This window comes from Diabrotica virgifera, chromosome 7 (genome assembly GCF_917563875.1).
Source record: "Diabrotica virgifera virgifera chromosome 7, PGI_DIABVI_V3a".
In the NCBI taxonomy this organism is placed as follows: domain Eukaryota; kingdom Metazoa; phylum Arthropoda; class Insecta; order Coleoptera; family Chrysomelidae; genus Diabrotica; species Diabrotica virgifera.
Genome location: NC_065449.1, coordinates 106082947 through 106100484, shown reverse-complemented (window position 1 = coordinate 106100484; position 17538 = coordinate 106082947). Strand labels below are relative to the sequence as shown.

Here is a 17538-nt window from a genome sequence, read left to right as displayed (position 1 = left end):
CAGTTTTTCGATCTGATGTTCATTTCGCGAAATATCGAGGGATTCGTATTTAAAATATTAAATTTACCCCCCCCCCCCCATCTCCGTGGAAAGTCGTGTATAGTATCATTCGATAGATTTTTAAAACATATTTTTTTTGTTATATTTATTTATTAACAATCAGAATTTCAGATTCCCTAAGTTAATTTGATAACAAGCACAATAACAAAAACTATAATATTGAGCACAAATGTTTTAGTTTTTCGATCTGTCATTTATTTCGCGAAATATTCGCTTTTTTCTTGTGAAACTTTGGGACTCGCCCATTTCCTTACGCCCGGCTCAAATCGTCAGATTTTTGAAATATACACTATTTTTCTTTTATTTAACTTACCTTAACTTAATCTGACAATTTGGAGTTTTTTTAAGGATAGATTTTTTTCGAGCGCCCCTTAACGAACTCCCCTGTAAGAGCCAATAGTAGACGTACATCTGCAGGGTACGAGGTTTCTCCCCATATGATAATCTGACGCGCTCGAGTAACTGCAAAAATTCCCGCTTGGGCTCGCCTACCATTAGTGTATAGTTAATAAAGTTAACACTTTATTACTATTATTATAATTAGGTTAGGTTAGTTATCTTGTACTTTGCCGTCTAATAATTTAAGTATTCTTTTCGTTCTGTCTCTCATGTTAACATCCAATTTATTGTTTATTGCACTCACTTTGATTAACTGCACACAAAGAGCACCTTTGAAAATACTTTATTACATAGATTCGGATATATATCTCCATTGATCGCAGCGATTTAAGCGGTATAACAAATCGGCGCCAAGTAACATGAGTTAGGTTATATTAGGGAAAGGCGGGGTTGTCAGATTTATGGTGCCACTATGCCACTTTTTTTATTGGTGCCAATCCCTCTATCGAAAAGAGCACCCTCTATCGAAAATGGAGCGCCCTCTATCGAAAAATGCCTGAACAAATCAATATGTCCGTTTAGAAAAAGTCTCAATCTGGCACCATTACGTTTTTTACATAATCTGCATTAGGAACACTTGTACTCTCCTAGGACAAAAATATACACGCTGTCGTACTGGCACCCAAAATCGGGTGCCACATCGTCAAATTGGGTGCGACATTGACATGTTTTGCTTAAAAATGGTGCCAGATTGACAGAATATATCTGTATATATATATATATATATATATATATATATATATATATATATATATATATATATATATATATATATATATATAAAATGAATAATTTTGGGGAATGCAGTCAATGTGTTTTGGGCTGATTAAAAGAGAAACACTTTGAACTTTTGTCGAGCTTTCGGACAATTTATTTCCTTTATCAAGACAATCTAAAAATACAAATGTTTAAATTTAGATGAAAACTAGAAAAATAACAACTTACTGCTCGTGGTTTACAAAATAACTAACATACTTATTAAAAACATAAAAATTCTTTCTAAAAAATATAAATTTAGATTGTCTTGATAAAGGAAATAAATTGTCCGAAAGCTCGACAAAAGTTCAAAGTGTTTCTCTTTTAATCAGCCCAAAACACATTGACTGCATTCCCCAAAATTATTCATTTTGTATTATTAACAGTCACTACATATTAATAATCATATATATATATATATATATATATATATATATATATATATATATATATATATATATATAGTATTTTTTTTTTTATATCTTATCGACCGTTTAGTTAGTAAAAAAGATGTTTTATATCAGGTTTTGCGGTCAAAATTAAAAACGATTCTATTTTCTCGAAAACTCTATATTTCGCCAATGGTTATTGGCTTCTTCAGGAGTACACTAAAATTTTAATAAGAAACAATTAATAATTAAAAAATACTTACAAAAAAAAATCAAAACTTACAGAGCGGAATCGTTAAACTACATGCCAACACATTATATGATTAATTTGGGAAACTATTAACTATTTTTATGGATGTTATTGATTAAATTTATTAGAGGTATTTTTTGACGTTATTTTGAAAATTATTTTTGATGTTACTTTGAAGTTTTTAGAATATTGCAATATATGTTACTAAGGTTACTCGTGTCAGTTTTATAGTTAATAGAATTTTGACTTAGATTAATATGACACATCTCGAGAAACAGCCTATCTTTGTAATTTGTTAATGATTCTAATATTTTTACGTTTTCATAATATATATATATATATATATATATATATATATATATATATATATATATATATATATATATATATGTGTGTGTAATCCGGTTCTCTTTTACCGTGAGGTTTCGAGAAATCTGTTTTTACTTCCTAATCATCTCTCTCCAAAGTTTTCTGTTGGATGTCCTTCTCTTAGCTTCCTCCCGTGTGAGGTTTATGCTTTGTAGTGATTTTCTCACAGCATCGTTCTATTATTGACATGGTCTTCCTCTTCTCCTTGTACCAATTCCCTTTGCTTCCCAAATTGACCCAAATTACCTTGAATTGCCTATGTGGATCTAACCTACTCAAATGACCAAACCATCTTAGTTGTGAGCTTTCTATTGCTTTGTTGGCACTCACTTCATCTAGGTTGTTTCTTATCGTTTCATTTTTTACCTTGTCCATTAGCGTAACTCCTTCTACTCTTCTCAAAAACTTCATTTCCGAAAATTGTATCTTGCTCTCCTTCCGTTCAGTTAGCGTCCATGTTTCGCTTCCATATAGCAGAGTAGGGAGGTATATTGTCTTATATACTGCCACTTTTGTCTCCTTGCTAATTTCTCTTTTGCTAATGAAACCTCTATTCAGGGAGTGATCTAGTCGTGATGTTTTAGTAATTCTGTTGTTCAGCTCTTTTTGTATTTTTCCTTTTTCGTCTATTATAGTTCCCTCATAAATAGCTCGTAATTTTGCCGAAGAGATCGATTCAATTTCAATTTCTTTGCAACACGAAAATGCAGCAGCTGCATAATGCTGTGGTTAAATCGCAGAGTGCAGGAAGAGTCTATTCCGGTTTCGGAGGTCTTTTCCCCCTCATTAGTAGTCCCATATCCTCTTCTCTCCGATTTCTCCAGGTATCACACTTTGGGCCCTTCCGAATTGCAAAGAAAGAAATGTCACGGATGAACTAAAGCCATCTACCGAAAAAAAAAGTAAGTTATCAATCGAAGTAGCACAGAAAACGACAATAAATATCGTTCCCATACCACCAGATTAACAACAGGTGGAAACTTTCTTTGGTTACACCTCCTGAGATTTTCAAAATTTATAAATAATACAGGATGCCGAGGAAATTAAGATGAGAGAATTTTAAATAATTCACAACTCATCTGCTCAGTGTGATAAACCTTCCAACAAGAAAGATTCCTTAATACTCCTACAAAAGAGTAAATGAATTAAAAATGTATAAACATTTTCAATTTCTTTGCAACACGAAAATGCAGCAGCTGTATAATACTCTGGTTAAATCAGAGAGGGCAGGAAGAGTCTATACCGGTTTCGGAGTCTATACCTAAAAAATTAAGTTTTTGCGCCTTCAGTTCGAAAAATCTTTTTATAATATGATGATGCTATTGAGGATAGCACCATATGGTGCTATTGGATAAGAGCTATTGTTAAATTTGGGCAAACTGCAGTAAACTCGTTTAAAAATATAAATTTTAAAATTTTACAAACATCATTATTTAATTCTTTTAACAAAGGCAGAAGCTGTATAATTTCTTCAAACAAATCGTCTCTCTATATCTAGATGATCATTGAATCTCATTTTTTTACAAATTTCTACACAAAAGTTTTAATTGTGAGTTTTCTGTACTGTCGTGCAAATTATATAAATATTTGAAAGAATCAACATGATTTTCCAATATAGAAAATCTTTCATTTACTGAAATTAATGCTTGGCCGAGAACACCATAAAAGAAATGAACTTTGTATAACATTTTAGGATCAAAAATCGGTTCGTTTTTATGTTCGTAATCAAACTGTCTACTCTTATTCCGACGCCGTAACTGTGTGGCTGGTTGAAAACTGGGCACCACATCCAGTTTCTCTGCAGCTTCATTTGCTGTAGTAATAAAATCAATAAATTTTCTATCTATCAGAAACTAGTACAAGAAGTGTTGTAAGGGCGTAGGCGCAAAATTTCGCTCCAATGTGTTTTAAATTCAGACATTTTTTTCGAGTCATGAGAAAACTAAGAAGTATTTTTGAAAAATTTAAACGCATAATGAAAGATTACATTATTACCGAGGGCCGAAAGTTTTATTTAAAAGGACCAAAAAGTTTTATTTGAATGAGATATTTGAAATTAAAAATCACCCTAAATTTTCTCTTTTTTTTTCACCTCTGCAACTTATTAAAATAAACCTTATAGAAATTTTCAGGGACTGTCGACCCTCGGTAATGATGGATGCAATCTTTCATTCTGGGTTTAAATTTTTCAAAAATAGTTATTAGTTTTCTCAGGATTTGAAAGAAACGAAAGAATTTAAAACACATTAGCGCGAAATTTTGCGCCTACGCCCTTAACTCTTGTAAAGCTTGTAAGGCAGGCTGCATATTCATTGTTTTTGATTGTAAACTTTTGCTAACGAAGTTAGTTAGTTGAGATATACAGGGTGGCAAGGTCGGTAAATGTGTAAGGATTGCTGGCGCCTGTGTGCGCCGCACACATTGCACACGTGGACGGCGCGGCCCTGATCAGGAGGTGTAACCAAAGAAAGTATTCCACCTGTTGTCAATCTGGTGGTATGGGAACGATATATTTACTGTTGTTTTCTGTGCTACTTCGATTGATAACTTACTTTGTTTTTTAAAATTTCTAATCTGCGCGATATGAAAGCTCATAAGTAGCTCGTAATTCAGCGTTATTTGTTTTTAATTTCTGTAAGATGGGGGGAACAGCTCAAGAGGGTTTTCTTATACTCAGTTGTCAACTCAACTACTATATTCCGGGGTCTGAGTCTTCTCTCCCAGTCTTCATCAATTTGAGTGCTTTTCACTCAGTTGTTTCCTCCTTTGGATGTTGTTTATAGATTTAGATATTATGTTCTTCGTCTTCTTTAGGTACCGTCTCATCTAAGGAAGTTGGTAATCATCATAACTATTTTCACTTTTGCAATTGCAGTTCTGAACAGATCGATGGAATTGCAATTATACCACTTTCTCAGATTGTTGCGCCAGGAGTTGCGTCTTCTTCCAATACTTAGTTTTCCCTGTATTGTTTCCCCTATTTTCCCTGTATTTCAGATAATATAGACCAGGACATCTAGCACAATATAAATCGATTTTTAAACACAGCACCAGACCAGCCATGTAGCAAAATTAAATATAAAAGTCAGGGACGGCTTTGGAAAATTTAATCAGGCGGAAGATAAATTAAATTAAAGTTGGTAGGCACTGTTTTTTCTGAACCGTCGAGGTGGAAGGCACTGCCTGACGCCAACTTTAAATAAAATAAGGTTACGGGTATACCTAATCCCACTCGAATGAACAATAAAAGGAGCAACACGGAGCATGATAATTCGATTGACGAAGAGCAAGTATTTAAGAAAAGTAAGTCAACAATAAGAACACTACCCCAAAAAGACGACAAAGAAAAACAAGAAATGGATAAAATAAAGAACATATTAGCAGAACTGAAGCAGGAGATTAAAACATAAATAAATAACTTAAAAACAGAAATGAAGGAAGAAAATAAGGAGACCAGAAGTGATATAAAAGAACTAAAAGAGATAAAACAAAATAATGAAAAAGTAAATAATATAAATCCAAATCCAAAAATCCAAATTGACTACCTTCTCATCTGCAAACGATACCGAAATTCCATAAAATCAGTAAAATCATACCCTGGAGCTGATGTGAGATCAGATCACAACCCAGTTGTAGGAAGGTTTAGAATTAATCTAAAGAACCCTGTGGTTAAAACTAAAGTAGAGACGATACAAGTATCTCGTTTGAGAGATCCATCAACAAAAGAGCAAGCCACACTAAAAATTAAAGAAGAGCTCACCAAAATAGAAATTATTCCTACTGAAGATGCGAACAGGAAATGGCACATGTTAAAAGATGCTCTTATCCGCACATGTGAGACAACACTAACACCTAAACTAATTAAGAATAAAAATGAATGGATGACCGAGGAGATTCTAGATCTCATGGAAGCAAGGCGATCTTATAAAACCAAAGACAAAAACATGTATAATATTATACACACAGAAATAAGGAGAAAATCAGAGAGGCAAAGGAAAGATGGTATAGTGACAGATGCGCAGAGATTTAACAGTTGGTAGAGAAAAATGATAACTTAAACCTTCATAAGAAAATTAGAGAAATAACAGGCACAAATATTAAGAAAAAATCAAACATACTGCTGGATAAAAACGGCAAAATAATTATAGACGTCGGTGAAAGGCTTAAAAGATGGCAGGAATATATTCAAGAGCTATTTAAAGACGAACGGACTGAGATAGTACTAGAGCAGGAAAAGTTCGACAACGGCCCAGACATAACAGAAGATGAGGTATTAGAGGCGATAAAGCGAACAAAGAACAACAAGGCAACAGGTCCTGACCAAATACCTGTAGACATAATACGGTTAATAGAAGAACAGCAAATTGGAATATTGGTCGACTTATTTAATACAATATACAGTACAGGAATCATTCCCAGAGATTGGCTGCTGTCAACGTTCATAACACTGCCAAAAAAACCAAACGCAAAAGAATGCCAAGACCACCGGATAATAAGTCTAATGAGTCATACACTCAAAATATTTTTAAAAATTATACACCGGAGAATACATAACAAACTTGAGCAGGACATAAGCGACACACAATTTGGATTCAGAAATGCAATGGGAACGAGGGAAGCCCGGTTCGCTGTAAATGTACTTGTGCAAAGGTGCATGGATGTTAATCAGCCAATATATATATATGTGTTTCTTGGATTACAACAAAGCCTTCGATAAGGTCAGACATAACCGCCTTATAGAATTACTTGAAAAGAAAAACTTAGATATGAGGGACATCAGGATCATTAGTGATATCTATTATAATCAGATCGCTGTAGTAAGAGAGAACAACGCCTTTTCAAATGAAATACAGATTGAGAGGGGCGTCAGACAGGGCTGTGTCCTGTCTCCTACTTTGTTTAATTTGTATTCAGAGGAAATAATCCAGGAAGCACTAGAAGACCTAACCACGGGAATAAAAGTAAATGGCCGACCAATCAATAATATACGGTTTGCCGACGACACTATTTTATTAGCCGAATGTCTTGAAGATTTACAACAAATGGTTGACAGAGTGGTAGAAGTCAGCCAAGAAAACGGATTGTCCCTAAACGCAAAAAAGACACAATTTATGGTAATCACAAAAGCTCAACAGCGCCAAGAAAGCATAACAATACATGGAGAACAAATTAAAAAGGTTGAAAAATATAAATATTTGGGTACAATAATTAATGAAACTAATGAGTACACAGAAGAGATTAAAGCAAGAATAGGACAGGCAAGAAATGCTTTCAACAAACTGAAAAAAGTACTCTGTAGCAGGGACCTTACAATTTCTTTAAACATAAGACTTCTGAGATGCTACGTGTTCTCCGTATTATTCTACGGGTTGGAGGCTTGGACATTAAAGAAGGATGTTTCGGAGACAGATTAGAATCCTTCGAGTTATGGGCCTACAGAAGAATATTAAGAATAAGTTGGGTGGATAGAGGCACGAACATCGAGGTGTTGAGAAAAATGGGAAAAGATAAAGAGGTTTTAAATACAGTTAAAGTCAGAAAACTACAATATCTGGGACATGTTATGAGGGGCGAGCGTTATAACTTGTTACAATTAATAATGCAAGGAAGAATACAGGGTAGAAGGAGTCGCGGAAGAAGACGCATCTTCTGGTTAAACAATTTGAGAGTTTGGTTTAATTGCACTTCTGCTGATCTCTTTAGAGCAGCGGTATCGAAAGTGCGAATTGCCGTGATGGTTGCCAACCTTCTTAGAGGAGATGGTACATGAAGAAGAAGAAATCCAAAAACTAGAAATCCAAAAAATGAAAAATGAATGGACTAAGGAAAGACAAGACTTGATAGAAGAAAATGAATTGATTTAAAAAGAAAATATAACAGAAATAAAAGAAAAGATAACAGTAACAAGGTAACATTTAAAAGAAGTTCAACGAATAATAGAAATAATGGATAAAGACAAAAGGAAAAATAATGTAATTATTAGTGGGTTAGAATAGTTACTGACTGAGTATAAATAGATACTGACGATTCGGCACCCCCTGAAAGAAAGAGCAACAAATATAATTGGAAAGCATTTAGGAGTAAATTTTAATATTATAAGAGCATGTAAGATTGGAATTAGAACATGCTTAATAGAACTAGGAAACGGAGAAGAAAAAACAGCCATTCTACGAAATAGGAACAATCTAAATAATGTTGAACCCAAGAAAATATGGATAACAGAGGACCTTACAAAAAAAGGGAAAGAAAAATGAAATCTCTAAGAGACAAAGCAAGGGAGATGAGAGATAAAGGAAAAACAGTGAAAATTGGGTACAACAAAATTACAGTGAATGGTAAGGAATAGAGATGGAACTACAATGAGGAAAAAGTAGTGGAGGTAGCCAGTCCAAAAAACTAGCAGAGCGACAGAGAAGAGACGAAGTAGAGGCCAGACAAGAATCAGAAAACAAGGAGATTACCAATACACTGGACAATGAAAATAAAAGTATAAACTTGATTAGTGATAAAATTACATTTAGGAATTCAAATGGTAAACATATTAATAGAAATAGGATGGGTGGTGGAAATATTGGTAGTATAGGTAGTATAAGTAGTAGTAGTAGCAATACTACAACAATAATGAAAAATCAAATACTAATTTTGTAAATGACGAATCAGAACAAATAGGAATAGCGACATGGAACGTGACCTCTCTAAATGGACAGGAAATAGATCATATGTAGCTAAACTAAACCCAAATCCGACACCTGAAAGGGTATAAGGAAGAAAGTCTAGTATACAAAAATTGCTGGAAAGGCATAATTACAATTTAAAGTGCATAAAATGCATCCAAAAATGCGAAAGTGTAAATATGTCAAAATAGATATATTAAGGGCCAGATTCAGGAGTCATCTTGAACACAATGCAAAAAGTGTTGTAGGTTTCTATGTGCTGTATTTAAAAATCGATTTATTCCAGTGTTTTTAGTGCTAAATGCCCTGGTCTATTAATAGTACAGTTTAATATATTTTTTAGACTTAAAGCAAACGGATGATAAACTAAAAAATGCCTAGTACCTTTATTCTAGTAGTTTTAAATCTTTATATAGCTTTAGTATTTGCTTATCTCTATAATTGGCACAGTAATTATATATCTAAAATGTCGTTAGAAATATGGCCAAAGTAAATAAAATATCATGCACATAACTAATAATATATATTATACTCATGTGATTAGGTTATTTTAGAATGAATTTCAGTAAAATTCATAAATATGTAAAATATGTCAAGGAAATTTCTAAGAAAACTAGCAAGGAATCACCAGTCTAATCACGATCATCATGTTAAGATGTTCACCTTGTAACATAACTATGATAAGTTTACAAATAAATAAATTATTTATTACTTTACAAATGATTTAATTACAGTTAATTTAAAACATTTAATGAAAATATACATGGTGGTCATAGAAAACACCTAACTGAAATGTGCTGTTGATATTGTGAAACCTGCTGCTAAAGGTCAATTCAGGTATAATTTATAATAAAAATAAAAATGTATACCATTTTTATTCAGTTGAAATGCGAAGGCCAAACTGTCCTAATCTCAGATGTTAAATCTTAATGTATATCCATATATAATCCATAATGTTAAAAAAATCTTTTTTGAGCTGTTATACAGTATGCCTGCGTAACTTGGAGCCCATTGGTAACTTTTTAATTATCAGTTTTACGAAAAGATTTTATTCATTATAAAATGCTTGCACCATATAGAATCTAAGATACAACCATCAGATATCAAATTTTATGAATATTATATGAGGTAGGTCACAAAATATGAATCTCGCTCAAGAGTAAAGTACCTTTATATCTCACAATATCGAAAATTGTTATTAAGAAAACTTGTTTGCAATTAAAAACTATGTTCTTCTTCTAAAAGTGCCTATCTTCTGGAGATGTTGGCGACCACATTGACCCATCTTATTCTATTTAAGGCAGCTCGAAATAGATCAGTTGACGTTAGACCATTCCACTTTCTAAGATTGGCCAGCCAGGATATACGTCTACGTTCAGGGCATCTCCTGCCCTCAATCTTGCCTTATAAAATCAATTGTAGCAGTCGGTATTTTTCATTACTCATAATGTGATCGAAGTAAGCCAATTTTCTGTTCTTTACGGTGGTAATTATTTCTATGTCTTTTCTTAGCATCTGGAGAATAGTTATATTAGTTGTGTGGTGTATATATGAGACCCTCAACATACGTCGGTAACACCACATTTCAAACGTCTCTAACCGTTTATGGCACATTCTGTCAGACTCCAGCTTTCAACTCCGTAGAGGAGGACACTAAAGACGTAACAAAAACTGTGTTGCAATATTCAATTATAGCCTTCTAATTAAAATATTGTGAACTATACTGAATTTACAATCAAGTTGCAGTAGAAATAAATAAACCAAGACACGTTAAATGCTACTACGAGGTCTCCCGCATCATAATTAACAATGTATACAGTGTGTAACAAAAATACAGGTCATAAATTTATTCACATATTCTGGGACCAAACATAGTTCGATTGAAGCTAACTTACCTTAGTACAAATGTGCACATAAAAAAAGTTACAGCCCTTTGAAGTTACAAAATGAAAATCGATTTTTTCCAATATATCGAAAACTATTAGAGATCTTTTATTGAAAATGGACATGTGGCATTCTTATGGTAGTAGTATCTTAAGAAAAAATTATAGTGAAATTTGGACACCCCATAAAAATTTTATGGGGGTTTTGTTCCTTTAAACCCCCCCCCCCCCCATACTTTTGTGTACGTCCAATTTAATTATTATTGTAGTACCATTAGTTAAATACAGTATTTTAAAAACTTTTTTGCCTCTTAGTACTTTATCGAAAAGTCAGATTTTATCGAGATATTTTGAATATTTGTCAAATCCACCACATATTTGTATATGGCAAAGTACGATTATGGAGACTTGTAATAATACGAAAATTTATTTATGATTTACATTTTTAGGTATATTTTGAACCATATTAAAAAAGAAGTAATATCTCGATAAAAAATGCCTTCTCGAAAAAATACAAAGAGGCAAAAAGTTTTAAAAACACTGTGTTTAACTAATGGTACGGCAGTAAAAGTTTAATTGGAACATACACAAACATTTGGGGGGTTTAAAGGAACAAAACCCCCATAAAATTTTTATGTAAACATATTAAAAAATAAGCCGCAACTCGATAAAAACTGCCTTATCGAAAAAATACTAAGAGGCAAAAAAGTTTTAGAAATATTGAGTTTAACTAATGGTACCACAATAATAATTTAATTGGAACGTACACAAAAGTTTGGGGGGTTTAAGGGAACAAAACCCCCATTAAATTTTTATGAGGTGCACAAATTTCACTATAATTCTGTTTTAAGATGTTCCTGCCATAAGAATTATACATGTCCATTTTCAATAAAAAATTTCTAATAGTTTTCGATATATTCGAAAAAATCGATTTTCATTTTTTAACTTCAAAGGGCTGTAACTTTCTTTATGTGCATATTTGGACTAAGGTAAATTAGGTTCATTCGAACTATTTTTGGTCTCGGAATATGTGATTACCTAAATTTATGACCTGTATTTTCGTTACACCCTGTATACATTGTAAATGCCAAATCATGATTTCCAAAGTTTATACATTGTAACATATGATTCGAAAGTGCTCTAGTAGCATTTAACGTGTCTTGGTTTGTTTATTTCTACTGCATCTTGATTTTAAATTTAGTATTATAAAGGTACTTAACTGTTAAGCGAAATTCATATTTTTTTACATACCTCGTATAAAATTGAAAAAAAATGATATCTGATTCTTGCATCTTAGATTTTAGACAAGGTCCAGCATTTCATGAAGAATAATTTTTTTTGTAAAATTGATAATAAAATAGTTATCATAATAACAAAATGATGTTTTGTATCCGTAATTTGAGAAAAATTTGCAATTTTTTTCAATTAGAAGGATGTAATTGCATATTAAAACACAGTTTTTAATTCCAAACAACTTTTCATAATAACAATTTTTGATATTCTGAAATATAAAGGTACTTTACTCAAAATTCATATTTTTGACACACCTCGTATAAAAGTGATAAAATTTGATATCTGATGGTTGAGTTTCTAATTTTAGACTATGCAGAGCATTTTATAAAGAATAACTTTTTTTCGTAAAATTGATAATAAAAAGTTTCCCATGCCTATGGTTCCTAGTTACGCAGACAATTTTAAGAGCTCAAATTTTTTGAATTTTCAAATTTTAATGCCATAATTCGGATTCAGCATAATCCAAAAACAAAATAGAAACATATTTTATCAAAGTAAAATAATGAATTCAATGATATTTTTAAAATTATTTATTCAAAACAATTGTTATTGTTTAAACAATTAATAAACAATTAGCGGCTAAATCTGTGAGTATATAGAACTTTTTACCTTAACATGTATATAAACTAACAAAACAGTTTTAGAAAAATATAAGCTTGTTTAAATTTTTCCGAAGCAGTGCATGTTTTCGTTCTCTATTGACTCCTCTAATAAGCGAATTGATATTTCTCTATAATTAATATTATTTCTCCTAAAAAAATTATAAATTTATAATAGGTAGTTATACAACACCTAACAAATTACGAGTATTAAAAACGTTATTTAGAGATTAACATTCTTCTTTTTTTTTTTAGTTTCGCACGTAGTCTATAAAGAAAATGAAAAAAATGAAGAAAAGGCAGAACTTAGTTTGTACAAAAAGGATGAACATGAACCCAATGATCCTTTTTTCATAATTCACATTTTATGTTTTCTCTTAGGTTTTATGAATATCATGCCAACTATGTTTTTCAGTACAGCTCAGTCGGTAAGTTTTTCCTTTGTTTTTTAATACCTGTCTTTATCCTAGACTTATGAGTATTTTACAGAATTTCACGTCAAAATACGTGACAGTTTGTATACAGTGATGAGCGCGCTAATAACCGGCAAAATAGCACAAAAGATGGAAAACATAATAAATTGCGAAACAAAAAGAGATGAAACTAGTGGAGGTGGAAATGGTCGTTATAAACGTATAAATTAACATTACATTATATGGTTTCCCTAACACCCTACCTACACCCGAGAGGGTAGAAGGTCTAAAGATTATATATATATATATATATATATATATATATATATATATATATATATATATATATATATATATATATATACATGGTTTCCCACCTTTAGATATCTGTGACAGGAATATTTTATAAGATTCTACTGTCACAGTGACAGTTGCCATAGTCCTTTGACACGTCTAAAGGTGGAAAACTATGTCTCCACTAGTTCCATCTCTTTTTGTGTCGCAATGTATTATGTTTTCCATCTTTTGCGTTATTTTGCCGGTTATTTATAGCGCGCTGATCACTGTATATTAATATTATACGAGATTAAGACAAGTGCCGAAATCAAATGAGAAGCGATAAAAAGCTTTATAAGACAGGTTGCGTTTTCTTACAGCGCTGTGATTCTAACTAAATAAATTATATTAAGGTTTTGTATCTTATTCATCCTTTTTTCTCTTTATTGGGACCGTGCAAGTTCAGCAAAGCGACCTCTATTTCTACGCTCTGTACTTTTATTCGCACTTTTAATTATATTGGCCAATTATATTAGTCCTGGTTGCTGGATAATTGTTAAGGCCATAGACCAAAAAACTAATAAGAAGAAAAAATAAGATGCAGGTTATGTTATGCAAATGTAAACAATTGTATGTAGTAAATAAAATTAGTTATTAAAATGCAGTACTGCTAGCAAAATACAATTAATTAAATTTACCTTTATATAATAATTGCATATCATATCAATATTGTGGAGCAATATATAATATTTCTGCTTCAATGACAGAAGGTATGAAATATACGTCAATTTGGCAATTTCAATTGACAATATGAATTATTTAAGACAGTTGCAATATTTCTCCGCGACTCGCGCACGGTCGTTTCTCGTTTCCCTTCCAAGTACTTGCACACCGCGAATAAGCAATTCTACTAGTTTATTGCCGGATTAATCTCTATAAAAGGTTGTCACTCCATCTTTTGCGCGGTCGGCCGATATGTCTTCTACCGGTTCGAGATTTATTTCTTGCTATATTGACCACACGACTCTCCCCATTTTGTTGATGTGGTCTCGACAAAATACGGCTCCGGCTTCGACAAAATTTCTCGACCAAATTCGGCTCCAACAATATAGCCAAAAAAATGTATTATGTATTCCAATAAATTCTTCTTCTTCTTGATGTGTCTACCCTAGGGATGGGAAAAACCTACGGGTTTAAACCTAAAACCGGTTTTTTTACTTCGCAATAACCGGTTTTACCGGTTGTTTTTTTGTCCCGGTTATAACCGGTTTTTTTCTTTTTAAAGTAAAAACCGGTTATTAGGTTTTTACGGTGATTAGGATTAGGTTAGGTATTATTTTGGATCCCAATCATAATTAATATTCTCAAGTAATTATTCCAAACAAAACAATAATTCAAATTTTATTTTATTTTATAAAATATATAAGCAAACTGAAAGTGCAATCTCACATCAGCCAGAAACAATTATTAAGTTTTATTATAATATTTCCTTGAAAAGATATTTGTAATCATAATATTTACATAGGAAGTGATCTGCGCAAACATCATCTATTTTTTACACTTAACTCTTGACATTGAAAGTGGGTGAATGACTTTTTCTGATTACCAAAAATAATGCTCTGACTATGAATATCGAATTACTGATTACAAATACGAATCTCCAAGAATTTCGCCAGGTTTTCAAAACGATACACTCATAAAGGAAATATTAAATGCGTTAAAATGTACCTATTCTACAAATATACAAACGTGTTAAAAGTAATACATATGTTTTTTCGATTGTACTAATTTTAATCATATTGATATCGAGTCGAATGGAGTATCGCAAACTAAAGTGTATTATAAATGTAACTTTGTAACCTATTGGATTAAAAAACCGAAAACCGGCTTTTCCAAAAACCGGTTTTTTTGGCCGGTTATAACCACCAGGTTAAACCGTAAGCAAAAAAAACGGTATAACCGAAAACCGGTGTTTTGTCAAAAACCGCCATCCCTAGTCTACCCTTGACGAATGTTGAAGATCATCATGGCAATCTTTAACTTGTCTGCAGCAACACAAAAACGCTGCACGGATGATGTGTTGAACCAGGTTATGAGGTTCTTTAACCAGAATCTTCTTCATTCTCCTGGTCCTTGCCTTTCAAATATTTTTCCCGATAGGATGGCTTGTACTGAAGCTGTGTACGAAAGCACTGTAGTTTTCAAAATTTAATGGTCCGGGGACCTCTTCTTTTATAATTCGGACAGTCCATGGGATCTTAAGTATTTTTCAGCCAGATGTGACTACAGTCACATCTCAAACGCTTTCAATATTTGGCACATATCTTCGTTCATGGTCTACGAGTCAACGCCACAAAACAGAACAGAAAAGATGTAGTATCGCAGAATTCTTATCTTCAAGATTTTATATTGTTTGGGAGGCAACAATTTTTCCTCTAAAGGGAGCTCAAGGATATTCCCCCGAATTCCTTGTCATTGATAGACAAGTACTTCAATAATTATTGAGGTGGAACTCTTCTTCCACAGATCACTTTACTGATTTTTTTGGATGTCTTTTGGAGTGAAGTCGGTTATGGTTATCAGCATCTATGTCTCGGTGGATTTGTAGTTTTAGCCCAGTAAATGACCATTTTCGAGTGTAATTTTCAGGGTCAACTCCGAATTGCATGAAAATTTGGATTTAAGTTGTATTTACCCTTTACTTCAAAGTTGAATTTTTTCCGTTGGTTGCTTTTATTTGGGGGCTGACAGTCACACCTTCTCGGGGTTTAAAAAAACGCGTGTTTAAAGTAAGTCCGGAAATAGACAAATTGACTAATTCTACGCAACTTTCGTTCCATAAAGTTTTTTAACTAAGTCAATAATTGTCGAGTTATTTTCGATGGAAAATATTTATTTTTCGTCAAAAAAAACACGTTTTCAGGCGGTTTTTCGGAAATAACTCAAAAAGTAAGTATTATATTAGGCCATGTGGTGAGACCGCTCCCGTCTGAAAAACATTTCTAATTCGGTTTTTCTCTGCGGATTCATATTCAAAAATGTCCCCTTTAAATAAATCTGAAGGGTGCCGGACGGAATTTTTGTGCAGAAATTGTTTAAACAATTTTTTTAAACAAATACATAAGATCACCTTTTATTGCTCCAAGAAATATATTTTTAGGGTTTTTGGGACATTCTCAACAAGAAAGGTATCATGTGATTTTTCTCAAAAATGGACAGTTTTCGAGTTATAGGCGATTTAAAATCTAAAAAATGCGAAAATACGCATTTTCGAGGCTTAAAAACTCATATTTAAAATAGTATTTTTAAGGGTGCCAATAACTTGGATTAAAGTTTAAACATTTCTTTTCAATATTCCGAAGAGTAATCGGGTGTTACTTAAATTTAGAGCGTAGTTTTTTAATTGTTAATTATGCGTGTCGATCCGGTTTTTTGCCGGTGCGGCGGGCATTATTTTCAAAAATCTTCTATTTTCCTCCGAAAAAATTTTTTTCTAGATTCTTTGGGACATTCTAAATAAAGTAAGGTTCTTGATATTTTTCTCAAAAGTTAATAGTTTTAAAGTTATAAGCGATTTAAAATCCGATAAACGACAAAAGAACACATTTTGGCATTTTAAATCGCTTATAACTTTAAAACTAGTAACTTTTGAGAAAAATGTCAAGAAACTTATTTTATTTAGAATGTCCCAAAGAATCTAGAAAAATATTTTTCGGAGGAAAATAGGAGATTTTTGAAAACAGTGCCCGCCGCACCGGCAAAAAAACCGGATGGACACGCATAATTAACAATTAAAAAACTACGGTCTAAATTGAAGTTAGACCCGATCACTCTTCGGAATCTTGAAAAGGAATGTTTAAACTTTAATCCAAGTTATTGACACCCTTAAAAATACTATTTTAAATATAGTTTTTAAGTCTCGAAAATGCGTATTTTCGCATTTTTTTAGAATTTAAATCGCCTATAACTCGAAAACTGTCAATTTTTGACAAAAATCACAAGATACCTTTCTTGTTCATAATGACCCAAAAAATCTAAAAATATATTTTTTGGAGCAATAAAAGGTGATCTTATGTATTTGTTTAAAAAAATTGTTTAAACAATTTATGCCCAAAAATTCCGTCCGGCACCCTTCAAATTTATTTAAAGGGGACATTTTTGAATATGAATCCGCAGA

The 17538-nt window shown here is 32.3% G+C and overlaps 1 protein-coding gene across 4 annotated transcripts in view; it reads left to right on the top strand.

The window, feature by feature from the left end:
- Positions 1 to 17538, top strand: part of LOC114336377 (equilibrative nucleoside transporter 3) — a 180433-nt gene that overhangs the window by 82240 nt on the left and 80655 nt on the right. For all 4 annotated transcript variants that reach the window (XM_028286734.1, XM_028286733.2, XM_028286735.2 and 1 more), the window contains one exon: positions 12928 to 13100. In XM_028286734.1, the coding sequence (XP_028142535.1) occupies positions 12928 to 13100 (173 nt within the window). The remainder of the gene's footprint in view (positions 1 to 12927; positions 13101 to 17538) is intronic.